This window comes from Epinephelus moara, chromosome 14 (assembly GCF_006386435.1).
Source record: "Epinephelus moara isolate mb chromosome 14, YSFRI_EMoa_1.0, whole genome shotgun sequence".
Lineage (NCBI taxonomy): Eukaryota > Metazoa > Chordata > Actinopteri > Perciformes > Serranidae > Epinephelus > Epinephelus moara.
The window spans coordinates 10,107,727-10,134,415 of record NC_065519.1 but is presented as its reverse complement, the minus strand read 5'-3'; the positions used below and the strand labels follow the sequence as shown (position 1 = coordinate 10,134,415).

The window sequence follows — 26,689 nt, the reverse complement described above, 5'->3', positions numbered from 1 at the left end:
GCTAGCGAACTGTTGGTGAAGATTTCCTTTCTCGAGCTAACGACTTTAGCTTACCATGCTAAAACTTTCCAATTCCACAAACTAAAGTAAACTGTAAACCAGACAAACCAGCGCTACGTCTGGTTATTAATAGACTTTATGTTCGCTCCTGTGCGTGTCCAAAAAGCAGAAGACGTCCATTTTCCTCCGACGACTTCCCAGTTATTTGGGGGGATTCGATTACACGTCACCGATTTGACAGTGGATAGCCATCATATCGCAAGCAAAATGGACCTAAAATGGGTTATAGCCAATCACAGATTGTCTGAGAGACTTTTTTTTTTTTTAACTAAAATTTAATTTAAAAGCTTTTCATATTTTCTGTCATAATTTCATTAACGCTTTAATAGATTGTCATCAAAAATTATTTAAAATATACTACCTATAAAAATTTGTACAATTAAAGACAAATGTATTGTTCTTTATGTAAGTTAATTTTGATCTAGCGTTATAGGTCACATGACTACAGTTTCTTGGGGGTCGCACCTGTTGCATTTTGGGCTGAGGCAGTATGGCTGCAGAGAGCACCATTGGGTCACAAAGGAAGTACATATGGCCCCAAAATAATAGCTTTGATTATCTGCAGAGGTCTCTTCCTTTCATGAAAGAAAATCAGTGTTTCTGCAACGCTCTCAACTCAGAGGGGCTTCTAACTACGGTGGCCGATGCAGAGACACGAGTGGCTCTATCTTCTTATATATTATATTAAATTTCTGCCCCCCAGGCCCGACACACTGGACCTTTAAGGGCCGACATGAAAGCTGCTGTAACTGAGCAACACTGGAGAGCTTTTACTCCTGGCACAGTGGCAGCTATGTAGGCTGTGTGAACATATGACTGGACAGATGATGTTAAGATTAGAAACGTTTGTAGTTGTCACTTTATTCACAAATCCAAAAGTCAGACAAATACTGCACACTGTTGACAAACTGTTGAGTTCACAATAAATCAGCACAAAGGTGACAGCCCTACCTTGCAAAAGCAGCAACCACAACAACCACAAGAAAAAACAATAATAATTATAATAATAATAATGATGATACTTAAAGCAATTTAACTACCTGTCATATTGGAATAATAACAAATTTGAACCACTACATTGCAGTAATGCACTTTAGCGATTACATGTCAACATGAGAACAAGCTTGCTGTGTTGCATACCATGGCCATTCTAATGTTTATAACCTACAACTTGATGGTGTCTTTGGTCACATGGCAGAAAGCTTTATCGAGAACACAATAGCAACTTACAAGTGAAATGGTATCTTTGGGTGAAGCAGTAAAATCCATCAGATACCTCAGGCCCCCAACATTTTCTTCACCATGTAACCAGGCATGTTGTAGAGGAAAAGACCCAAGATGGCCAACAGCAGGAGAGCAGTGACGATCTTGATGGTCAGCCACCTGTACTGGTCACATATCAGGTGCTTCGCAGCTTTGAACGGGATGAGGAACCAGAGGAGGGCGATATCTGGACGGCTGGTGGAGCACAGAAATAAACAGTGTGTTAGAAATTTGACAATATAAATAAATTTAAAAAAATCCACTGGTTTCCACATAGAATGTATGCACAAGTGGTGCAGTAACAAAGTAAAAATACAACTTGAGGTAATAATCACTTCCTCTTAACCAAAATGTAAAGGTTAAAGGGGAAGTCCGGTATTTTGCACTTTGAGCCCCATTTCTGGGTTGTTTATGATGAAATAGAGTGGTTAAGACCAAAATAGTGACGATTGCTCATTATCGGAGAATTTGGCTTTCCCCTGCCTGGCTTAACACTGCTGCCCATGGCCATGTGTGAATCTGTCCTAAAACCATCCTAAACATTTGTTTTCAAGGCCATGAAACTCGCAGAGTGGTCAGTGGTGTTCGTTGATGTTCTGACATAAAAATCGTAGCAAATTGTGGTGGTAATCTAACTGTGGTAATAATCACTTGACTTTGACAGTACCTTAACTAAGTAACTGTTTTACAATCAGCTATTTAGTATTTTTACTTGGGAAGTTTAAAAGTTTGCTTCTACTTTTTTCTATGAGCTGAAATGCATATGACAGAATGTGTCACGCGTTTAAGACTTTTAATTACAGATGATGAAATAATAAGGCACGCACTGTCCTTTCAGTTTCCAAAAACATACATATACATACCACACAAACAAATGACAGGACAACCAGAGCATTGAGTGGTACAGAGGTCAATTTATTCACAAATCTGAAATATCATACATAAACAAAACAATGCTCAAGCAAGAAAATCTGAACTCCAACACAAGTCAACTATGCTACAAATCCTCACTTATTTTTTTCAATAAAATGTTTTCATAGGTGAGCAAAGGACATTAACTGAATTTAAAAGGAATAAAGAAAATCACATTTCAAGAACCAAGAAAAGGACTGACAGTTGAGATTTGTACACAGACTAAAATAATAACCAATGATGGATGCACTCAATACTTATCACTAGTACAGCTATTGTAATAATGCTCTTAATAATGCATCAATATTTATTCAAATGGTAAATTGCAAATGTTCACAAAACAGTTCTTATTATTTCTGAATGCACACCCTCTGAAGAAAGTTATCATCTGCTGGTTTGACTCAGACACCCAACATTTTCTTCACCATGTAACCAGGCATGTTGTAGAGGAAAAGACCCAAGATGGCCAGCAGCAGGAGAGCAGTGACGATCTTGATGGTCAGCCACCTGTACTGGTCACATAACAGGTGCTTCACAGCTTTCAAGGGGATGAGGAACCAGAGGAGGGCCACATCTGGACGGCTGGTGGAGCGAAGACAGGTAATCAGAATTATAGAAAGCCACAGAAATAAAAATACTGAAGTAATGTACACAGAAGGAGGTTCCTACAGAGCATAACCCAGGAGAAGACATGCTTAGCTCCCCACCTGGGTTGATTTTCCTGTGTTTGAGCCCTATTATTGTATCAGTTGCGTTGATTCTGAAATCATTCCTCTTGTGTATACTAGCCCATAAAGTGTCTGCTAAAGTAATCACTTCACTGTGATTCAGCTGTAATGAATAGAGGGCATAATTCAGTCCTCACTTTATGCATCCTAAAATTCAGTAAAAGTTAATATGAGGCTGTAGCTGAGATAAAGCAAGTGAATGACTTCTAAAGTTCCTGTTACATCCATCCACTTCAGTTGCACAAGAAAGCACAGTAAATTTCATACTCCGACTACAAACTGTGGGAGGTACCAACTTGATCTGGCCTCACAGGCTGTTGGAGCCTCATTTAAACTTTGGCTAAACTTTTAAAAGTGTTTTAGCATGGACTGAGAAATGCAGATTTTGTCCCACATCTCTTCCATTGGAGTCTATAAAGACACCAATTCACAGTCACAGTACAGACAAGAGGAACAATATTACTGACCAATTACTCTTTAAATGTACATATGGACATGTATGTATTTTATTTAGACACACTTTTAAAAAATCTGAACCTAACCTTTAAGAATGAAATGTTTGTTTTTTTGCAACCTTATTCACAAATTCTGTCAAACTCTGCATGGCACTGACCAAGAATGTCATATTAACAGTCATGTAAACCGAAATAAATCAGTGCAAACCTAACCATGATATTGATAAAAACGAAAAAGAAATCCTAACCACCACAATGAAAAACTATATTTAATGTCATATACTGTTCAGTGAGCAGTACTACATGGATAGTTGGTTTTATGCGATGTATGTTTAAAGTTCTGGTTCTTACCTTCATTTCCTCTCGATCAAGAGGAAACACACTCCAGGTTAACCAGGTTTGATCTTGGATGAAGTTCTAACTTCCCTCAGTAGTTTTTTTATGTCTTCAAAGCACGGCATATTGTGATTTTGGAATGCACAAATTTGTTTTTGTATGATGTAAAAAAACTAAAGCTAAAATAAAGAATCTACTTAAAATATTTTACTTCAAATAAACACCTAGCGAACAGGTAGCAGTACTTATCACAACCACTTCAAAATTAAATGGGTCAGGTGCATTGAAATTTTTATTTCTTAAATACACCTCATATGCATGTCCTCCTGAGACCTGAACTTTTGTTTGGTGTGCATTTTTAATCTGTCCTAGCTATTTGGGATTAGTAGAACCTGGTAAGTAAAGAAACTAATATTGTCAATGAAAATAATGTCCCAACTTCCTCAAACGAGACGACAATTAAGTCCAAATGTCCTTTAACAAGCTGATGATAAATCACCAATGTCTTGTCCACTTTTGTGTCAGGGACACCTGCAGACTGACTTGGCAGAGATGGCTGCCATCTTGTTTTTACCTAGATTAGTATACTGTGCTCTTACTACCACTAGATGGCACAAAAAAATGTCCAGGAATGAGGACAACAGGCCTAAGCTTAGCAGAATGAAGTTTAAGGTGCACATACAAGGACACAAGTTCTCAGGAGGATATAAATAAGAAATGGAATCACAGATATGTTGCGAGAGACCTCCTGGTATCACTGTGGAATCACCACAGTTTGATTATCAGACAGTATTGCCTTAATTTACCTACCTAGTGAGTTTGCATGAATTTTAGATTACATGCTAAAATGATTTAGAGTAGTTTTGGTCACATTTTATTTGGATACACTAATGCAGACTCTCAACTGATCATATGTAGCAGATTTTCAGGAGACACAAAAAGTCAATAAACACTCAGGTCCTTAAAGAATCTACTTTAAATCATCTGATAGCTAAAAGCCAGTGCAGGAATATACAAAACAATAAACACATTTCTAATATTGAGGAGAATATGCTGCTCTGAACAAAGTATGTTGTTTTGCTCTATTTATCTTAGTTCATAAAATGACTTGTGGTGTACTTAAAGGGACAGTTCACCCCCAAATCACAAATAAATATATATATCTTACCTGTAGCACAGTTTATGAATCTAGATTGTTTTTGGTGTGAGTTGCAGTGTTGGAGTCATCAGCCATAGAGATGTCTGCCTTCTCTCCAATATAATAAAACTAGATGGCACTCAGCTTGTGGTGCTCAAAGTGCCAAAAAAATTTTTTTTCTAAACTCAACAGGAATGTCTCTGTCCTTAAATGATGACTTGGCTACTCAAGATAATCCACAGACCTTGTTGTCCGCAGTTTCATGTAGGAACTATTTTCTTTCTGCCAAACTACACCTGCAACCATTTCACAACACAGGAGGAAGTGTGCATCTCCTGCTAGCTCACATAGCACCTCTGAGATAGCTAATGTTGAAGCTCAACTGAGGAGGACGCCATTAAGCACGAGCACAAGCCTCTCATCCATGAGTAGATGCACGCTTCCTTCTGCATGATGATTCGGTTGGGGGGGTGTGCTTTGGCATAAAGACAATTCAAGTTAGTTCCATTATTTTGGTGAGAAAGCAGACATCTCTACAACCTATACTCATTGGTCACTTTATTAGGTACACCTTGCTAGTACTCGATTTGACCCTCTTTTGCCTTCAGAACTGCCTTAAGTCTTGGTGTCATAGATTCAACAAGGTGCTGGAAACATTCCTCAGAGATTTTGCTCCATATTGACATGATGACATCACACAGTTGCTGCAGATTTGCCGGCTGCACGTCCATGATGTGAATCTCCCGTTCCACCACATCCCAAAGGTGCTCTATTGGACTGAGATCTGGTGACTGTGGAGGCCATTGGAGTACAGTGAACTCATTGTCATGTTCAAGAAACCAGTTTGAGATGATTTGAGCTTTGTGACATGGTGCGTTATCCTGCTGGAAGTAGCCATCAGAAGATGGGTACACTGTGGTCATAAAGGGATGGACACGGTCAGCAACAATACTGAGGTAGGCTGTGGTGTTTAAACCATGCTCAGTTGGTACTAAGGGGCCCAAAGTGTGCCAAGAAAATCTCCCCCACACCATTACACCACCACCACCAGCCTGAACCGTTGATACAAGGCAGGATGGATCCATGCTTTCATGTTATTTACACCAAATTCTGACCCTACCAGCAGAACATCATGACTCATCAGACCAGGCAATGTTTTTCCAATCTTCTATTGTCCAGTTTTAATGAGCTTGTGTGAACTGTAGCCTCAGTTTCCTGTTGTTAGCTGACAGGAGTGGCATCCGGTGTGGTCTTCTGCTGCTGTAGCCCATCTGCTTCAAGGTTGGACGTGTTGTTGGTTTAGGGATGGTCTTCTGCAGACCTTGGTTGTAACGAGTGGTTATTTGTGTTACTGTTGTCTAATTGTTCTGTTATCTTGTATCATCTCACACCAAAACAATCTAGAGTGATAAATATCACTACAGGTAAAAGATAAAATATTGATTTTTGATTTGGGGGAAAGGTTTTAAGGGAAGAGTGTAGATAGAGAGTAGAACAAGGGAGTAGAAAAACCATCTGGTTAGTGAAATTGCTGGAACCTTCTGCAGAGGTGTCTGAGCAACATCTCAAGCTCCCAGCATTTTCTTGACCATGTAACCAGGCATGCTGTAGAGGAAAAGAGCCAGCATGGCCAGCAGCAGGAGAGCTGTGACAATCTTGATGGCCAGCCACTTGTACTGGTTGCAGACCAAGTGTTTTATGGCCTTGAAGGGAGTGAGGAACCACAGAAGGCTGGTGTCTGGGCGGCTGCAAGGACAAAATTACAGATGTTCAGTAGTTGCAAACTTTAAGCAGTATGGACCATTATTTTTGCTCTTTTTCTAAGTCAAATATAAATGTAAATACAGCTGACATTAGTGACACTAGGACAAAGCAAAAGGCAAGACAAAGAAATGATTTACAGTATGTTAAGAACTTACAGATGATTCTACGTAGAAATACACAAAAGATATGAAGAAACAGCAACTTACCATGTTAAGAAAGAAGATCCTAGGTAAAAGTCCAGAACTCGGTTGAAGTAAATTCGTAAAAGTGTCTTTCCTCTTTTTATTATATTATTATGCCATTTTATAATTGTTTAAAAATATGTTTATGCTTGTTTGACATTTGGTTGCGAATTCACATTTTCATTAATGACTGATTTATCTTTTTATTTATTATGTATATATTATAATTTAATTTATCATAGCATTTATTTTGTTATATCTGGCCTGTTTGCATCAGACCACCTTATGGAGTTTAAATGTTTTAGTGAAGCTGGACTTGGAGCAGCTAAACAATATGTACTCTTGAATTTGTGTGTATGTGTGTTTATGGCAAGCGTGAAAGGTAGCCAAGCCACAGAATAAAATGAGCATTATAATTGAGAAAGATAGATCAATAGGGTGGTCAGTGTGGTGATAACACAACATCCATCATACTTGGGTTTCTCTAGTGGCTCTGGTTCGTTGCGTCCTTCACCGACTGGGCTTCTCTCTGCTTCCTCTCCCGTCAGCAGGTGCAGCTCTGCCTCCACTTTTCCCTAAAAAGACAACAAAAACACTCTCAGTCAAAAGGAGGTTTAAAGCTATTGTTCAACCCATTCAGCAGTTTCTTTATTTAAAGGCTTTAAGTAAAATCTCAATGATTTTCATTTAAATAAATGTCTGTTAAGTCGCTGTCTATCGCCAAATGAGGTATGAGGTACCAAATGGCAACTGAGCCTGGGGCCCACTGATGAATGCCCTTATATTTGCAGTATTACAAACTGGGTGTCTGGGGCAATATTCCAGGGGAAAAAAATCACAAACAGTGCACAATTAGTGATGTGTTTTCCATCACCCAGCAGTGGCTGATCCACCAGAGAGGGCAGGCATGTGCAACTCCACAATAAAAGAGATTTTATCTGTTTCAAATAGTCATGTTATTGCATGGTCCCACTGAATGCACGGAAATTGGCTGAATTTCACATGAAAGCGTATTTATAAGCAACTTTATTCTCAGCCTAAACTGTTAGAATGGTTGAATCGAACAACAAAAATAGCAATGACTACAGAGGATGGAACTTAAAAATAAAAAACTGCAAATGGACATCACACAGGTCAGGTGTAACTATTTGGATCCCTGCTAAGTGAGATCCAAAAACACACCTGCAATACAGTTTTTCACCACAGGTGCAGCCAAAGAGAGCAGACTGTAATCCTAACATTTCGGGTCAGTTTTTACTTTGACCTACCGTGAGTTCAAACTCGTCATCTTCATTTCTGGCCACAAAAGGCCACCAGCCTTTGATCCTCTTCTGTTTGAAGATGGAGACTATAGGCATCTCTGCTTCATTTGTCACCATCTCAATGGTACACTGCTTGGCAGTCTTTGCACCCCGTGGAAAACGGTTCAGGTCCAGCTCAATCGCCCCTACAAAGAGACATTATTTAACTCAGCAAAATGTGACAATGTTTACATCTTATCCAGTTTTCAAAAGCAGTCAACCAATCTCTCAAGTACCCCATCTGTTTTACTTCTGTGGGACTGCCGGTGTTTCATGAAGCCAAAGATTATTATAAATGATTTACCTAAGAAGTCATCTGCAGAGAAATGGTCTGCGTCCCACACTTGCAGATTAAGACGAGCTGGGATCTTGTATTCAGTCTCATCCCAGGCAAACATGGACTCTTTTTTTGAGATGACGATCTTCTCTTCGGCCATGAGGTAGTCGAAGGGGTAGACGAAGCGCCAGTTGAAGTTGCCCTCCCCAGTGATGGAGTGATAGTGGACATCTGTGTCCTGCTTGTCTTCCTGCTGCCCTTTCAACCAGCTGTTGCAGGAAAAGGTGAAGGATAAATTTAAATCTTGAACAAACCAAGCACTGGTTTTAATAAATGGCTGTTTCCTTTAATCTCAATGTAAATCAGAATCTGAGAATTGTGTGTTTAAATCCATCATCCTTTGGTCAAGATGTGCCCACAAACGTAAAGACAAATTAGCAAAAAGACAAAAAATAAAACATCAAAACCAACAGAACTTATAATTACCCTCGCACAAATATGTCACTCGATTTCTCGCCAGTGAAGATATCATCATCCTCTAGAACGACCTCATCAGTGTTCCAGACGATCACCCTCAGTTCAAACCTGGAAACAAGCAAAAATGAAAAGATGTATGATGAAATATTAATCAATGATTAAACCTCAATACTTATTTAAATTAAAGCTCAAGATGAAGTCTGGCTGTTGGATTTTATCAGCGCCATCAGGCAAAACATGTATACAGTGTGTGTAAAGCTGTGAACCGACAGGTTTAACTAGTGAACGTACTTCTTTGGTTTCCTTGGTGAAATATCAAGAGCAGGGCCAGGTGCAGTCATGTCTTTTGGGAACATATCCACCCACATCTCAATTCTTCCCTATAAGCAAATGAACACAAGGAAATAAGGTCTTAAAGTGTGTAAACAAAATGTTTAAGTGAAAAAAGAGGCCTGATTAAAAGGTGTAGTTGACTGGAGTAGGGACAGTATGAGTACACTGACTGACATACTTGTTCAATCCCTGGTTTGTCAGGGTGAAGGAGTGGTCTGGTCTCCACATGTTCTGGGACAAGTTTGCAGCCGACTCGTGGGATTTCCTCCCAGTGCTTCAACACAGTCAGAGCAAGATGTTCATCTGTCTGCTTCTTCAAACCTGAAAAACATCATCAGTATGGTTGATGGATTAATACCCATATGAAATCACACTTTTGTTTTTCTTTCACATTTAGGCAATCAGCTTCTGCTCCACTTAGTGCAATCTAAGTTTAGTTTAGTTAAGTTAAATTAAGTTAAGATAAACTTAACTGACCCCACATCGGGGGAGTTCACTTGTTACAGCGGCTTAAAAGTCAAAAGCACTGTGTTAGTTCATACAGGACAAAGAGGTCATACACCCCAGCTGTAATCAGCTGACAGCCAGCTGATTGGATCATTGTTTCTAATCAGTCACACACCATCACATGTTGGTCCATTTAAATATGACTTCCTAATCACTGATCCCTGCTACACCAGTGCTGCCACACACTGCTGCTGGCAAAGCTTTGCCTCCACCACTCCAGCCTCCATCTTTCTAATTTAGAATCCTAACATGGCTTAAAGGTCAGAATGGTATTTAATGTCTTGCTCTGAGCCCACTCTTGTACACCCAGGACGCATCTGTATTGTACCGAACTACAATCCAGGTCAAATAAATAATAGTAAATTATGATAAAGGTTGGTAATTAGACGAATTCAGTGGGAGGAACAAATGGGTATGAGTGAAATTAACATTTACCATTTTCATCTTCTATCTCAGTCGGTGCCATGAAGACACGGTTCTCCACCTTCACTCTTCCCCCCGGGCCATAGTGAGGCCCATCCAGTTTGCCATCCTTACACAGCTTAGCCAGGATTTGTGTGGGTTTCATTGGGTCCCGCCACACATTGTAACCATGGCTACAGGAAAGAGCAAAAGCAGTTACAGTTATATCATGACCAATACATTTTATAGATCTATGATAATCCTACAATGTGTAATAGAAGCACACCTTGTTAATGACATAGGTCAGGCCACTACATTCAAGTCAATGTTTACTGAGGTTATAAATCAAGTAAGAAGTAATTTCTCATTAACTTCTATACGATCAGTCTTCTCTTGCAACCCGTGGAGTCACCCTCTGCTGACCATTGTTACGAATGCGGGCTTAAGGCACTCAACATTGACTTCACTTTTCAGATATGGAGGAGAGAGTCTACTTCTTTCATACAGTCTATGTTCACCATATAGAGTGCATGCAACAATGAAAACTTAAGTATTTCTAGCACACGCTGCTACAGGGAGGTCGGTTTTTGATTCTTACATGGCGTAGTTACACGAAATACCACACGTTGCTCTGTGTTTGCTGTAGAAACGGTTCTCCAGGTCAAGTTTGGTTTCTCCAATCAGATCATCGGTTCCCACCAGGTCCCAGTCATAAATTGACACTGTGAGTGTGGAATCCATAGGGAACGTGGCCTCCACGTCAAAGGATCTGATAAAAAGAGAAATACAGCATTTGTCAAGTTTACAAGCATATTTGAAAACATGCATAATACGTTTCAAACATATTGATCGTTTTATCAGAAATAAAGCGTTTCTACTTACTTGCCAAACAAAGGGTTCAGCTGTTTTGAGATGTAGTTCTCTTTGTCTTTGATCTCTGTCTTTCCCAGTTTGATTGCAATGTATGGATCAGCTTTCCCATTGATGTCAGCGGGATGCAGATCAGTTGCCTGCCAAACAAAAGATAGATAGCTTTGGATAACTAAGGTGGAATAAAAGTACAGTATAGTACAACCATGGTAACCAAAGTTTTCTATTTGCAATATAATTTTAATCGTGCAATCCTGCAATGACAGTTAATGAATCCTTGAATCAGACCCACCCTGATAACGTAGATGCGGACGAGGACATTAATGGGATCGTTGTGAGGAATGTTCTGAAACATTCCCATGTTGGAGTCAAAGCTCATGTCTCTGGGCATGTCATCTGACACTTTGTACATGCACATTGAACCCTAAAGGGACACAGTCAAACAAATAAATCGTTAAATTGCAAAAAATACTGGGGAACAACATATTACCTAAAAACTTTTCCATGGTGTGTAATACATTCTGTACTGTCTGCAGTTGTCTTATGTCAGCTACATAAAAGAGTGAGCTATGACAGGCTGGTCTTTAATAAATTAAATATGTATTGTACTCTATACATTTTGTTCTTACTTTGAATTTTCCAACAATTCTGTCCTCATCCGTCACATTTTGGTCGTCATCGTCACCGCCTTTCCCCCTGAACAGATTAAAGCTGTGGAGCCAGTCTTCAAAGCCGTCAAACTCACCCTCCAGTTCCTTTGGGTACACCTTGTTTGAAAACACAAATTTATCAACATATAAATTTGGTTTTGAATTACATGTTTTTCAAAAAATGCACCTGCTTATACCAATCCCATCTTGACATGTACAACCAACAAGTATATAATTGCTCTCAGGTGAGGTGTAGATGCTGAGTCAAGTACCTTCAGCTCATCCAGCTTCGGCTTCTTCCTCTCAAATGGATCTACTCCAGGCTTCTTTTTGTCCTTCTTTCCTTTTCCTCTCTTTGTGCCTTTCACAGGAGATTCATCAGGTTTGATATCTGAGTACAGGTTAGCGGTGAGGACGGAAAGAAGAAGGGGGTGTGGGGGTTTGGAGGAGCAGAGCACTCGAGACATGAATTCCACATGAAAGTTGCCAAAACCAGCTGTTACTGTATACAACAAGCATACCATTGAATTGTATACTATTAAAGTATACAGTTCAGTGGGGATACTTGGTGGTGTGACAAGATCCTCCAGGCAGGCAGGTGTGTTATCTCTGAAAAACTCATTAAAAACAAGTTTGACTGTTTGGTTGTCATTATCATCCACAGTCAAGTTATGTCAAAGTATATTATAGTAATATGCACCGCATAATAGTTTAAACTACATTTGCATCATAGGATGTATAAAAGAAGTGGACATGGCCTCAAGGTCTGAAATAAAAACAAGTTTGACTGTTTGGTTGTCGTTATCATCCACAGTCAAGTTATGTCAAAGTATATTATAGTAATATGCACCGCATAATATAGTTTAAACTACATTTGCATCATAGGATGTATAAAAGAAGTGGACATGGCCTCAAGGTCTGAAAAGTGAAGCCAATGCTGAAGTGCCTTAAAGCTGTATTCTTTCTAATGGCCAGCAGAGGGCAACTCAGCTGGTTGCAATTCTGATTGTATAAAAGCCTATGAGAAAATGACTCTCAGTCTCACTTGATTTATTACCTCAGTAACATTTTCCTAAGTAGTTTATGATCTCAATCTCTAGTTTCAAGTGTTCTTCAATACAGCGTGATGTTCATTTGTAAAATTATGGTCCCATTAAGAGTAAAATAGATGATAAAGCAGGGTAGGCTTTATGGAGTGACTACCTTGTGATCGACTACTCTACCACAGCCTCAAGCAAACTCAAGGCTCCAAAATGGTAGTCCACAAACCAATGGGTGACGTCATGGTGGCTACATCCACTTCTTTTATACAGACCATGATTTGCGTGCACAATATGTTGTGTCATATCATAAATAGTTGATTCTGTTCAGCCTACTTGGCACAGCGCAGAATCAACCATGTAAATGTATTTTCTATCAGAAAAACAAATATATTCACTGTATTTTTTCATTGACAACTTTCATGGCAAGCATATGGCTAATATGCATATATGGGAGAGAGAAAGCGGTTGTCCCACTTATGGAAATTTGGATTCATGTCATCATCTACATGGAGGCATTCTTGAGCTACGAGGGCTATGAGGTTCACTACTGCACTGTAGAGGAAAACAACAATCAAGAGTTAGCGAACTCATAAAAGGTGAACATGCATTGACATAATTTGAATGGTCAAAGTGTAATAAGTACATGATTGTACTGTGGTTAGACGTGTGATGCCCTCTGATCTAAAGAAAGTATGTGAGTGTATTTTTTGCAGTTTAATGACATGAAAAACATGACTGATATGCTACTCCTCATTAGGTAAATGAGTGCTTTTAGCTACTATCTGATTTAGGGCTGATAAAGAGGTACAGGAAAGCATGCTGAATAATGTATAACTTTGAAATTGATGACATGAATAAAACTCTGGTCTTGTTTGCCATTTTATCTGGTTTTACCTCCGCCATCTGCAAGGTCCATTTCATCTTTGTCCTCTGAATCTGAAAGAGCAGCTTCTTGAGCCTTGAGAGCCTGTGGGAGCAGAACAAGGTCATTTCTCAATTGAAATTATCAAGACCAAAACAAGATACTTAGGTTAAGATCTGAGTCAATCAAGATTATTTTTTAAGTAAGAGAATTTAATTCAACCTGCCCTGATACTTTAAAGCTTAATTTTATCCAGCTACTGCAGCCAGTAAAGCAGAAGAAGACTCAAAATGGCTGCTTCCTGTTACTCACCTCTGTCAAAGTTTCAATGGAGGCAAAATATTTGGACCACCAGTCCAACATGCTCTCATCGAGTTCCTCCTCTTCAATCTCATCACCCTTCTTCCTCTTCTTCTTCTTCCCCTTTCCATCCTTATCATCATCCTTTTTGTACAAAGATGTATCAAACATGTTGTCAGTAAAGCTTTAGGAATTCTCGCAACAACAGAAGACCTTTTAATTTTGATTAATCAAGTCAAAAGCAATTTGCTTACCTCAACTTTGACCACAGCATCAGAGCACTGGGTAGAAAATCAGAGTGGGTAATGTCAAACATGACATTTGTTAGCTTTCTACTGTCTGTTTTAACCTTAATGCAGAATTTTTAAACTTACAGAGTCTAGTTTGACCACAGTGTCCATCTTCTTGAAAGCAGGCTCAGGTTCCATGTTGACGACAATGATTTCCTCTGAAAGATAAACAGAGAATGTGAATTAATTTATCTGAATAATCATAAACTGTCTGATCACAATTCCTGTTAACAATGTTATCACATGGGTAAACACGTACTGTACTTTCTCTTTTCAGTTTGGATTACTGTATGTGTAGGAATAATGTAAAAGAAACCGCACTACAGTATAAGATGACTCCAGGTTTTAGTTTATACCTGTGGTAGTCCAGTTGTTGGCCTGCTTGTCTGTTGCCCTGTAGATGAATTTCCGCAGGCTGGTGACAGCATTGGAGCCAACCAGAGTGTAGCGGCCAAAAGCCCTGCAGTCCACCACTCGGATGTTCAGTGGTGGGTGAAGCAACTCATTCTCAGGCAGATCCTGATGTGCAAAAATCCAGAATTAGTTTGACTGACAGAAATAATTGTACAGAAATTAGTTTTTAGATGCATCTCGGAGCTTATTTTCTAAACTGCATGAAATGTAAATGTGAGCTTAAGGGATATTCAGAAAATACATTTTGCTGCTGCCCCCATCCACAGCAGTACATTGCTTAGCTTCCATGACGGCACCCCTGCCACTTCTCCAAACTGAGGGTGTGTTGACTGCCATGTGACTACGGATAAGTACCTCATACAACCCCAATTTAAAAAAAATAAAATAAAATAAATAAATAAAATAATAAAAAAAAATTAAATGACATATTACCACTTCAAACCACTTGACAAGGGTGCTGAAGTTGGGGTTTTTCCTGTAGTTGGGGATGAGGGCTGACTGGACTCCCTTTCCGGCACATTCGATGTCCACACGAGGCCGATCCACCTGGGCCAGATTCACCCTCTTCAAGTCCCTCAAGCCCCAGAACAAAACCTAAAACGACACGAAGGGTTGGGTGATTGTGTAGTTTAAATTCAATTTCCTGTTAGTAAATAAATAACACTGGTCAAGTTAAAGCTAAAACAAAGTATTCACCTCAATCCTGTACTTGCTGAGCACCGGTCTGATCCCCAGTGGTACAGGCATGATTGGGCCGCGGTCCATATCTGTGGGACCGTCTATGGGAGGCAGGTCAGCTCTCCCATTGGGACCAATCTGACAGAGGATACAAGGAAAACTTTATAAATAATTTATTTTCAATATAATCTGATAATTTTAGCCCCATTTACAGTACTCTCAAAAATAGATGGTGTCTATATCTGTCTAACGGCCCTGACACACCAAACTGACTGTCAGCCATTGGTCAATGTCGCGCTGTAAGGGGAATCTGTCGCCCTAATTTTTGCGTGGCAGCTTGCTCCGTTGGCACTGGTCGGCCCTTGTCAGCTGTTTTTCAGCTGATTCCGCATGTTAAATGCCGGTGGAGCCCGTCAGTGAAAGAAAATCACTTGACTGGCAGTTAAGCTCAGTGCATAAGAAGAATAAACGGAAGTGAGCAAAGTAAGATTATTTTTTTTAGCCATTGAGCTCTTTAGCAGAAATGGTTCGCAACTGTTTGTGTTATTGTTCACTAGAAAATGGTAAACATCCTTTGTCCCTTCGACACTGGATTGTGTTGTTAATGTGCTAACTGGCTACGTAGCACCTTGTCTGGTTTGGTGTGTCTGGACCTTCACCTGCAACAGTTCAAAGGCTGCCAGCATTTCTCCGGCACTGCAGTTCCCACGGTAGATCTGATAGTACTCCAGTTGGGGAGGGAAGCGCGGGGGACCATAGTGCTCATCCGCCATCTTGACCACAGGCTTGGCAAATGTTCTGCCCATGAAGTCAGCTTTACCCTGAAAGCATAACAGTCAATGAAACCTTAAATATCCGTCCTGTAAAACATTGTGGTTTGAATATTTGAAAGAATGGTCTTTTTAGCCTACCATTATCCAGTGAGTCAGTGTTCATGTTACCATGGCCTCATTAAAGAAAAGGTGTTTATGGTGTAATCGTTTATTATTTGATTTTTCCTATCAGCAGGAAGAAACATGGCTTGAGATGCACATGTTTCTTGGCAGACTAGATAAAAAACCATTGAAGATCAAAGAGCCCAAAAGAAAAAATAAGCAACATACCTAAAATAACCAGTGAACTGCAAAACAGACACATGTATTCATATAATGTCAAAAGATCATTCACTGCTTTATGTTTAAATAAAATAAAATCTCTCTTGCAGTTAGTGGTTAAAAAGAGTCCCAATTCTCTGTTGGCCACATACAAAAAGCACAAAGTGTCACTTAAAGGAATGCAACAGGTATAAGTTGATGAGAGTCCATCTATCCTTATGGACATATCTTATCCCTCTTGCATGCCTTTCAATACAATCTACTCTGCACGCATTACAGTGCCTCTACAGTACATCAAGCCATCAGAATCCACACTCTACTTATCCAAAGGGTCATCCAAAACAATGGTGTTATTGTCAGGAACAAATATAAAATTGTCAGTCAGCAAAAGCATTCTTTCAAATATAATTCATATCAGGCTGCTTTTGACAAACACATTTACTCAGGGCATATCACACACTGGATGTAGACTCATTAAGGACATGTTAAGTCTTAGATTTCAAGTGAAAGACAGGCAGACTGTTTAATTATTAGGATGATAAGGGTGGAGGAGAATGGTTGCTATCTGGTAATTCAAGCTGTGTGATGGTAGACTGTTTTGTCACATTAATACAAATGGAAAAAGACAGGCGTGTCTATTTCAGATCAACCCTTACCACTGTGTCTTGATCATAGATTTCAATGACGATAATGGGAGGGTCATCTCTCAGTTCGGTGGCCTCTCCAAACAACTCCACATTCTCAAAGACCAGCAGCTGGTCCCATGTCGGGCACAGAGTCTCAGCCAGCACCTGGAAACAAAACAAAACAGAACATGTCATTAAGATGAATCATATCTCAGGCTGACAGCTGACTTCCTTAGAAGCCTTCTGTGCGTGCTCACCTCGGTGACCTGGCTTTGTGTTGAGAAGAACACTCGAGCAAAGGGATCAGACAGACCTGTGCTGTCAGCAGCAAACAGGCTGCGCGCTTGGTACATGTGGACCCTCAGCTGGAAGATCTGTTTCACTGTAGAGAGATAAAGACACTCATAAATGAATCAGTCAATAAATAAGACTTGATGCTCATTCATTCATTCAAAATCTATGTATACTCGAGATATCATTGAGGGGAGAGGGTGAGTAGTAACATGTTACAAGTGACGCATGAGTTAAAAAGGAGTTATGAGTAAACTGATTTTAAGAAGGTGCCATATTTTGTTCAATATGTGTTGTGCATTTACAGACATTTGTGAAAACTATAGTAGGATTATCCTAATTTAAATAAAATTAAGGTATTTAAAATATCACCATTCTGTCAATTGATAACATACTTAACATATTGTAAAAATCTCATTTTATTACATAAGCCCTTTTATTTCAGTGTAAAGTTAACAAAATAAAAATACTGATTTGGTTGACGGTCTTACTCATGTAGGTGAGGCTGATGGGAGGTGAGCACGGCAAGCCAGGTCCTCTGGATAACTTATTCTCCTCAAATCCATTGGGCAGACCATTCAGGTAGTCTTTGCGCTGTCTAGTCAGGCCCAGCCACAGATAAATCTCTATTTTAGACTGGACCGTCCAGCCAGCAGGCCCAAAACCTTTCTTACCAGGGATCTTCAGTATATGAGGAAAAAATAACACTAAATTATTTAATCCTTCACAAGGGTGAAAGGGAATATGATGCAACATTCAAAATACATAGCAGATTAGATGTAGTGTAAACTCACCCTGAGAAAGATTGTCTTGACTTTGCCACAGTCCTTCCCTGTCTCCTCCTCAGTACTGGAGTAAAGGATGTCTTTGGAGGGAACACGTGCATAAGCAATGCGCTTCCCATTACTTATCATCCATATGAAAACATCAGGAACGCTGTGTTGAGGCTGCAGAAAGAAAGAACACTCACATTAAACATGAAATGACCTCAACGTAACAAGCATGTACAACAAAAAAAAATCATTTGTAACACAAGTAGACGTAATGTTGTAGATCTCACCTCAACAGCCAGGAAGCGCAGCCTTGTGAGGAAGTTCTGAGCCAGCTTGATTTTGTCTCTCACTGTGCTTTTCTTCACCTGTGACCTCATGGCTTTAGCTTGCTGGCCGATGTTCTCCTAAACCCAGAAACAGACCAGCATTTAGCGAGACAGTACAAATACTAACAATAAACAAGGAGAAAAAAAAACGCATTATTTTTAATTGACATACCACTTCTGACATGCACAGCTTCAGTCTCTCCCTGTCAAGTTTGGTTCTGCCAGACTGATTCTGGTCCTTGTTTGCCAGCGAAAGAAACTGACTGAAAGAGGTGGAGCTCAGTCAGTTTCAAAGTCTATAATAATCTATTAGACTTAAAGATGGGGTAGGCAGGGTTTTTTTCACCAATGGGGAGAAAATGTTATAAAAAACTTTCCGCATATTGTAATTTAAATGGTTCTGCCCCTTCTCTTGGCTCTGTTTTCAGGCTTTAGAAAATCTAGCCTGTGATGGGAAATGTTGGCCAATCACAGGTCATTTCAGAGAGAGGATGTTCCTATTGGCTGTTCCACAAATGCAAATGTGCATCCACATCCCTTCAGGATGACGAACTTATCAAAAAGGGAGTCTAATACCCTTTTTCCACCAAAATTAGCGAATATATGAAGTTTTTTTTAAATGTGAGAAAACACGCTAAAAATAGGTGACAGAGTCTGACAATAAACACGTGTCAATATTGGCAAAACGTTTCAATATGTTGCTAAGTGTTGAGCCGTCTGCTAACTGGAGCCAAAGGCTCATGGCGGCAGTTAATTCAAGTTCATATGTATGTAGCTAGTATGAGCTAGAGCTCAAATCACAGTATGTCATGTCATATAGCTTTACAGGCCCACAAGTTTGCCAAGAAAACACCGTTTTTGGTAATTCTCCTAGAAGATCACAAGCATGATCAGGATGATTAAATTAAATGACTAGTACTCGTATAGGTTACTGTATGAAATGTGTCCATATGCCCATGCTTGTCTGGTGGAGTGGTTTAGGACAGAGAGGATAGAGCTGCAGGAGGAGGGCTGTATTTTCACATTCTGGCATTTTGTTTGCCTTCTCCAGAAAACTGCCTACCCCAGCTTTAACATTCAAAACAGCTCATTTTAAATGTATAGTTGAAGTTTGTGATGACAGACCTGCAGCCCTGGCTGAGTTCCTCCAGAACGCCTCTCAGTCGGCGCTCAGGATAGGACTTCTCTGTCTTGATGATCTCTTGCACATCATTCAGTCCGTCCTCCTGCGGTAGCAACAGAAGAGTTTTAGGCTCAGTCAGATAAAGTCAGAAACTGTATTTAAATGCCAAATCAATTCATTTCTAATACTATGCTCATCTACTTAGTGGTAAAGTGTATGACTTGCTAGTTTGTGTGCAATGTTGTCTATAATGTTGGCATTGTACAGCCTCCTTCTCTGGTCCTGCCACCAGCTCTTGATGTAGATACACGGCTTCCTCTCAAAATAGGGCAGGTGAAAGTAGTTTCTGAGGATACAAATAAGGAATACATTCCATCAAAATGAAAATACCCTGGGAAGTTAAACTGTGATGTTGACTGAGGTACACTGATCCTCAAAAACGCATTGAACAAAGTAAAGTGAATCTAATAAGCAAAGTGTTACATTGGCAATGAATAATTCTGGTCTGGTTAGATTGTGTACTCTAAAATAAGTAAATATTCAGCACTGTTTTAATGACTTTAAACTCAAAATCATGATACAAAAGCAGTTCATCAGTTGTTGTTTTTTTAGTAGGATATGTTCATAAACAACAGTTTGTTAGTCGTCACTCGACAATGGTGATGTGTTTTGCTCTGACCGGTCAGTGATGACAGGTTTCATCGGAGGAGTAGTCGCCACTGAAGTCAGGTCCCCGTCATCTTCTGCCTCCTCCTCGCTGGAGTTGTGGATCAGTTCAGTTTCCTCTTCGTCACCATCTCCTCCACCCTTCTTGCCCTTCGTTTTTGGCCTCGCCACCCCATCAATCTCATTTCCATAGTAACCTGGCAACAGCAAGCTTTGTTAGTAGTCACACCTTTAAATGTGCTGCACCACTGATGGTATTTTAGTCTCCAAAACAGCTCACTTTCATATAAACTAAAACATTATCATTTTAATATTTACAGTGATTCTAAAAACTTCTGCAACTTTCAAATTCCTTTACTTTCAACTTTTTCCAAATTCCTCTTACATAATGAAAATTTAGCAGTGGGAATTTTTGACAGAAGAATTTGCAAATTCTCCAATAAATTCTGTACAGAAATTAAACTGACAATAAGGTTAAGTGTCCAAAGATCCAAACTGAGCCTCAGGATGAGACAGAGAGAGACATGAGGGAAAGTGAGACAAAAGAGCAGGTAATGAAAAGTACCTATGGTGACCTCGAAGTTGATGGGCTTATCACCAATCTTTCTGTCAATCATTGTGGCCTCCAGGAAAGATCCAAAGAGAAAAAACTCCTCAACCTTCCCGGTGGCAGTCTGTGAAATAGACAAACAAGTGTGAGAATGTGAGTCTTAACTTTTTTTTAAATAAACTAGAAGGGCATTCGGAGAGTGTAGACCTCTACCAAGGGCCAATAGTCCATTCCTCTATGATATGCAAATCTGCAAATGAAACCACTTTATATGATTGGATATACTTCCAAAACTATTTGAACAATGTCAAAATAGGATCATTATCTCAGCTGTACATCTATTATATACTTCTAAATGGAAATATTTCACAGTTAACTTATATTTGTTAAATCCAGAAAACACTTTATTAGCCCATCATGTACATATGTAAAAAATATCAAATGCTTAGACTGAAATTACATCATGAACATGGCAGCTTGCTGTCAAAAAGAGTTGCTACAAAAAACTGTAGGATCACAAGGAAGAAATTATCACTTGAGCCAAATTTTTTAAAAGCAGATACTGGCATATACAACTATCTCAGATGCAGGTATGTTGGAAATTACGATGCTGAGCAAGAGCAGTGTGCTGAATCTCCATTTCTCAAGACTTAAATTGATGAATGAATGAATGCCCTGCTGGTGCTTATATTCTTGTATCTATTATACTTTTTATACTTTTTTTATACCTTGTTTTGTGCACTTTATCTTTTACTATTTATTATCTGTCTATTTCTGACATGACTTGAAGTGTTTTTTGCACAAGAAGTCCTCTGTACCCAGACTGTGTCCAGGTGTACAAATGGCAAATAAAGTTATCTTTTCTTAATATTTCTGGTGGAGTTTATTGCAAACATTTTACAACTGAAGCTGTGTTGCTATGGTGGCAGTTCTCCTATTAAACCACTGTCTGCTCCATAACAACTGCTTTCTCTATGAAGTTAGAGAACATGTGTAAGCTACCCCAGAGGATTACTGGTACCTGTGGCGGTGGCAATAAAAATGTACAAACTGAACAAATTTTGACAGCTGTCGCACTTTGATGACAAATGAAATGTAGGTGTCCTGACAACCCTGTAATACAAGCTAACGGACAGTGAGAACTGAATCCCTGATGACTTGGGGGTTGCAGTCTCACTGTGCTCAATTGTATTTGCTGTGTGACTTACATTGTCCACCAACAAAAAGAAGCCACAATAATGCAAACAGCATGTTAATAATGCACCGGGTGGGCTAAATACAGACGATTAATAATTCACAACAACCTCTGCACAATGACCTGTCAGTAGGAGTCACAATTGACTTCCTCTGCATGGCTGCTCATCCGAGCAGGAACCCACCTCTGAGATGTTGGGTACTCCCTCCACCTGCACTTCTGTGGAGCTGGTAATGTCAGGCGAGGAGGGGTCCAGGATCTCTACACCCAGGCTGATGAGCAGGCGGGCCCTGAAGGACACGCCCTCTCCGAGCCCTTCGTTTAACTCCTGGTACTCGTCCATCAGGGTGTAGGTACGAGTGGAGCCGTACATGTTAACCCAGGCAGGTCCCAGCGTGGGGAGGAATCCTGAGAGATCGAGAATACATTTTATTTGCAAGGCATGGATGCTTTTAACAGCACTGAGTAGATCTGATTGCAAAGTCAACAATCCTGCATGCTTATCATTTACAAATGTATTAAAGTTGCTCAACCCGATCAATCACATCTTGTCCAGGTAAGAACAAAGTTTCAGAAATTCAAGAACTTCAAGAAAAAAGAGCAAGTTATACATCACCTTTGTCCCCATCATTGGAAATCTTCTTTAGGTCCAGGAAGTGTGTTCCTATAGCAACATCATTCACTTTGTCTGAGTCGCGGATCTGGATCTTCATGCGATTGCACAGTGGTGGAAACATCTCAGTGAAAACTATTTGCTCGTTCCAGATGGGCTCATAGCAGCTTTTCTGAACTGTTGTTTTCCCCTGTAATCACACATTAAAATCACATATATATTTCAACTCAGGGATCATTATGTTTGCGTAATTTGTATTTTTGAGCGGGCTGAGATGAAACAGAAGACGGAGGGCAATGAATGTTTGGCATTGTTACTATTACTTACTTTCTGCCCAGCAAACAGTACTTGGACATAGGGATCAACCAGGTCCTTATTTTCTCCTATGAAGGCCTTTTTGACATTGGCCATGATGCTGGTGTTCATTCTGGGGAGTCCCTCTGCTCTGTAGACCTTCAGGTAATACCGAGCCCACTGACGCTCTGCAGGCACGCCCTCTGGTATTAAGAGATTGCTGAAACAGAAATGGGACATGGAATCTACCATAAATAATTGGAACATCCATAATTTTGTATCTATTTTTTATTATATATTGTATTCTCACTCATGTCTAAATAATCTCACTGCAACATGTTTGCAACTGTATGAGGCCAAATTGCTACAAACATTTTTATTTTTTTTGCTTTCCCTTTTCCCTTAACTTTTCTGGATTAATATAGTTTTGTTATAGCTCCTTTTTTTCTTAGCTATCCCTTTAAAATGAAAAGAAATGAAAAGAAAGACTATGAATCAATCTACATGAAAATATAGCTGAAGAAACTGCAGTAGGTTTTTGGTACAAGACACTTCCTCTATCTCTATTTGTCATGCCTGCTGGAACTCATTTTCACTGAGGGTTGCTGTGAGGTACATATGTGTGCGCTTAACTATGAATGTGCACACACTGCCAGCTGCAGACCACTGTTCAAGACCAACGAACAACAAAACTAGGGTTTTTATTTACCATGACATAATTTTTAGCGAGATATCAGCAGAGAGAACGTATTTTAAGCCAAACATGATCCTTTCCTAACCCTAACCAAGTGTTTTTTGCTATTTGTTGTCTGTCCACATTCCTTATGTGAACTTACAGTATATTTTAGAAGAATAGAGAATAAATTCACAATAAAAAAATGGTGTTACCCCTCTATGTCATCTTCGTCTGATTCATTGGCCTTGTGTGGAGTCTTTATTGTGTCTCCTTTGGCCACGACTGCAATATCACACTTCACGTAGCCTTTACAGCCCGCTGAGATGTCATCAGGGTCGGACAACAAAGCCCACTTGTGGTAAAACTGATGCTCTGCGAGACAAAAGAGAAGACCAATTAATTAAAATATCAGTGTCATTGATTCCTAATAACAAAGCTGATTTTCATTGATTCTTTACCGGGCTGGGAGTAGATTGTGCCGACATCCAGTTTAAAAGTTCCGACCAGTGTTCCACTACGCAGGAGATTTTTGGAGTGAATCACCTGAGGGTTGGTTCAGGGAAACAAACACTGCAACTTTAAATACACTTGTCTTGAATGAATAAAGTTTTATATTACACTGTTATGAATCAAACAACTTACAGACAACTTCAGGATTTTGTCAAACATAACATCTGGAGGGACGTGGAAGTCGAACACAAAATACTGGAAACAGAGAAGAGTTGGTGATGGGATTGTTAGTATCAACCCTGTATTTAGATATATAATAGACTTTTTCACAACTAAAATAAATAAATATTGCAATGACTGACTCACTTCATTGTAGTATGGGCAGTTGGTCGATTCCTTCATTGAGGTGTACTTTTTATCTTCTCCAATCTCCACACAGACCATTGGATCCATGTTCAGTCCCACCAGCTGCCTGGCTTCAATCACTGTCACACTGACCTGAAATTAAATCATAAAATAACTGAATCTCAGGACAGGCATTACGAATAAGCTTGGGCTATAAATGCTATAGTGTGTGGCATCATTTTATGGTACATGGTTATCTAAATACACTCCATAACCACTAAATAAATAAAATCAGCACACATTAAAAAGTTAAACTGGGCCAGTAAAATGATGGGTAAGATCTCTCTTACTTGGTAATCTATAGGTCTTCCAGAACTGGGCTCCATCTTTATGTCTGGCTTTGATCTGTAAGACAATGTGAGGGTGTGAGACATTAGTGTGAATCCTAATCCAAATTCACATGATTAACAATAGCAAGACAAATGTGTTAATGCAGCCATGTGCACAACAGAACCATGCTTGCCTCTTGTTTGATACATTGGTGGTGACGGCTGTGACTGAGGCCAGTGAGATGGTGTCAGGATCTGGGCCTCCTCCCATGAACATGCCCTGGCGATCCAGGTCCTCTGTCTCCAGAATAGCTGGCTCATCTGGACATCATACGACAGACACACAATTAGGACGACTTGTACTGAAATTCAACTATGTAAAAATTGTGACAGTGATTTTTCCACCATTTAACATCCCGCTAAAACATTGTATTGTTTATTCATCCTGGGAGCTTTTGATAAAAGTCAGGGACAAGTGAAAATGGCAGTGCATGACATTTAAAATCACTTGTAGCAAAGCTGAATGTAATTTAGTCTACTGCAGGACTGAGTAATAAATGCCCAAAAAGCTACTGTGCTACTGTGCTACACAACAAGATCAAAATATTAAAATATATGATAATTGATGCATCTGTAGAGAAAATCTTTTGTACTTTGGTTTGACAAAATGTTCTCTAATGGGTTACAGTGGGCTGTAAGCCAGCACCAGTTTGTAATATCAGCCAGGACTTCCTATCTTATTTGACCTAATCTTCTGTCATCCATCTCAGCTACTGATACCTCCGTTTCTGTCCTCCTTGTGTCCACGGTGCTTACTGCGCTTCATGGTTCAAAACGATTCTTTGTGTGCTCTGTGAAAGAAATGTAAAGAGACTCACTGTTTCATAGACAATAGGTTTATGAAGAAATCTTTCAATTAATCAAAAAACAAAGAAGGTAACATGTATTTTTGCAGGCCAATCACATTTTCTATATTCTGCAGTCCGTACCCCAATTCTTATGTCTGAACAGCCCAACAGCTAATTGCTCCAAAGAATTCTCAAGAGCAACTGGAAAATGCCTGAATTATTAAGAGCATTTAAAACATTTAATGCACAAGTATTCAAAAACTGTATGACTTAGACAACATGTTTCAAAGTGTCATGACAGAACTAAAGTACAGTTTATATGCTACCATTTTAACAGGGGTGTCTACGTGCTACCACACCCTGGATTAGCCTTCAAAAGGGGCTTTCAATTATTCAAATGGGCTGACCTTAATACATCAATTAAAGAGGATACATTTCACACGCATTGTGAAAAAATAATACACTTAAAATGATTAATCTGCAGTATTTAATTAGCAAAGTGCCCTTTTCACAGGCGCACAGTTTTAATTTGAAAAGTTCAATTTTTTTGCTGTGATCAAGTGTCCTAATTAAAACACTGACATTTCAGAAGTATACACAAAGACCTACAGCCGTTCATGGAGGGCTGACACTTTTTTGACAAGTGTTTTCTTTACTTTTTTAGCATTTTCGTCACATTTTCAGAGTTGCATGTAATAGTCAAAAATGGAAAGCGAAGTTGAACACATTAAAGCTATGTTACAATGCTTGAAACTCTGCAAAATAATGTAACACCCTTACAAGTTACATGTTGCACATTGAAAGACTCATGACATTTAGGATTACAAAGATGCATGCAATGAAAAATGACCGCGAGAAAACAGAATTTAAAGTTTTAAATATTACTGCAGTGTTCAAACAGAAAAATTCAACATTTTAACTGAAATACTAAAGTAATCATCAGGGAGTCCCTCCTCAAAGAACCTGTCTTTTGGGTATGTTGCAAAACACCGAGGCCTAACTGCCAAAGTTTACTTGCTGTATCAACATACTGATGAAATATAAAGTTGTAATACATACCATACAAGGAAATTATGCTCTTGTCTCCCTCCTCTGAGTAGCTCCAAGAGGTTTCCTGCAGGGGAAACAGCAACTTTTTTTCCTCTGAGATGGAAGCAACACTACATAAACATTTTAGACATTTACACAGCAGTAAGGAATAAGGCTACAAAGTAAAGTTGTACAGAAAACTATTGGGTTTGTCCAAGT

At 39.4% G+C, this 26,689-nt stretch overlaps 1 protein-coding gene across 5 annotated transcripts; it reads right to left on the bottom strand.

Moving 5' to 3' along the window:
* Nucleotides 1–931: 931 nt before the first annotated feature.
* On the bottom strand, nt 932–26,689 carry LOC126401099 (otoferlin-like). 5 transcript variants are annotated; one of them, XM_050062184.1, is made up of 43 exons: nt 26,501–26,689; nt 25,374–25,444; nt 24,788–24,914; nt 24,615–24,669; nt 24,286–24,417; nt 24,112–24,174; nt 23,928–24,012; nt 23,682–23,841; nt 22,827–23,013; nt 22,503–22,689; nt 22,071–22,294; nt 20,707–20,815; nt 20,155–20,338; nt 19,701–19,821; nt 19,478–19,578; nt 18,525–18,615; nt 18,314–18,430; nt 18,048–18,200; nt 17,745–17,934; nt 17,220–17,344; nt 16,993–17,127; nt 15,902–16,063; nt 15,261–15,380; nt 14,997–15,158; nt 14,507–14,669; nt 14,235–14,308; nt 14,115–14,141; nt 13,873–14,004; nt 13,593–13,665; nt 11,928–12,046; nt 11,635–11,772; nt 11,298–11,429; nt 11,018–11,145; nt 10,734–10,904; nt 10,169–10,329; nt 9,405–9,547; nt 9,185–9,273; nt 8,903–9,001; nt 8,444–8,685; nt 8,107–8,285; nt 7,313–7,413; nt 6,431–6,638; nt 2,682–2,817 (listed from the first exon to the last, which is right to left on the bottom strand). In XM_050062184.1, the coding sequence occupies exons 2-42, from the start codon at nt 25,417–25,419 to the stop codon at nt 6,458–6,460; spliced, it is 5,388 nt and encodes a 1,795-aa protein (XP_049918141.1). In that variant the 5' UTR covers nt 25,420–25,444; nt 26,501–26,689; the 3' UTR covers nt 2,682–2,817; nt 6,431–6,457. The 5 variants fall into 5 exon arrangements, with proteins under 5 accessions (XP_049918142.1, XP_049918143.1, XP_049918141.1 ...); XM_050062188.1 differs by having other exon boundaries at nt 11,928–12,016; XM_050062187.1 differs by having other exon boundaries at nt 16,996–17,127.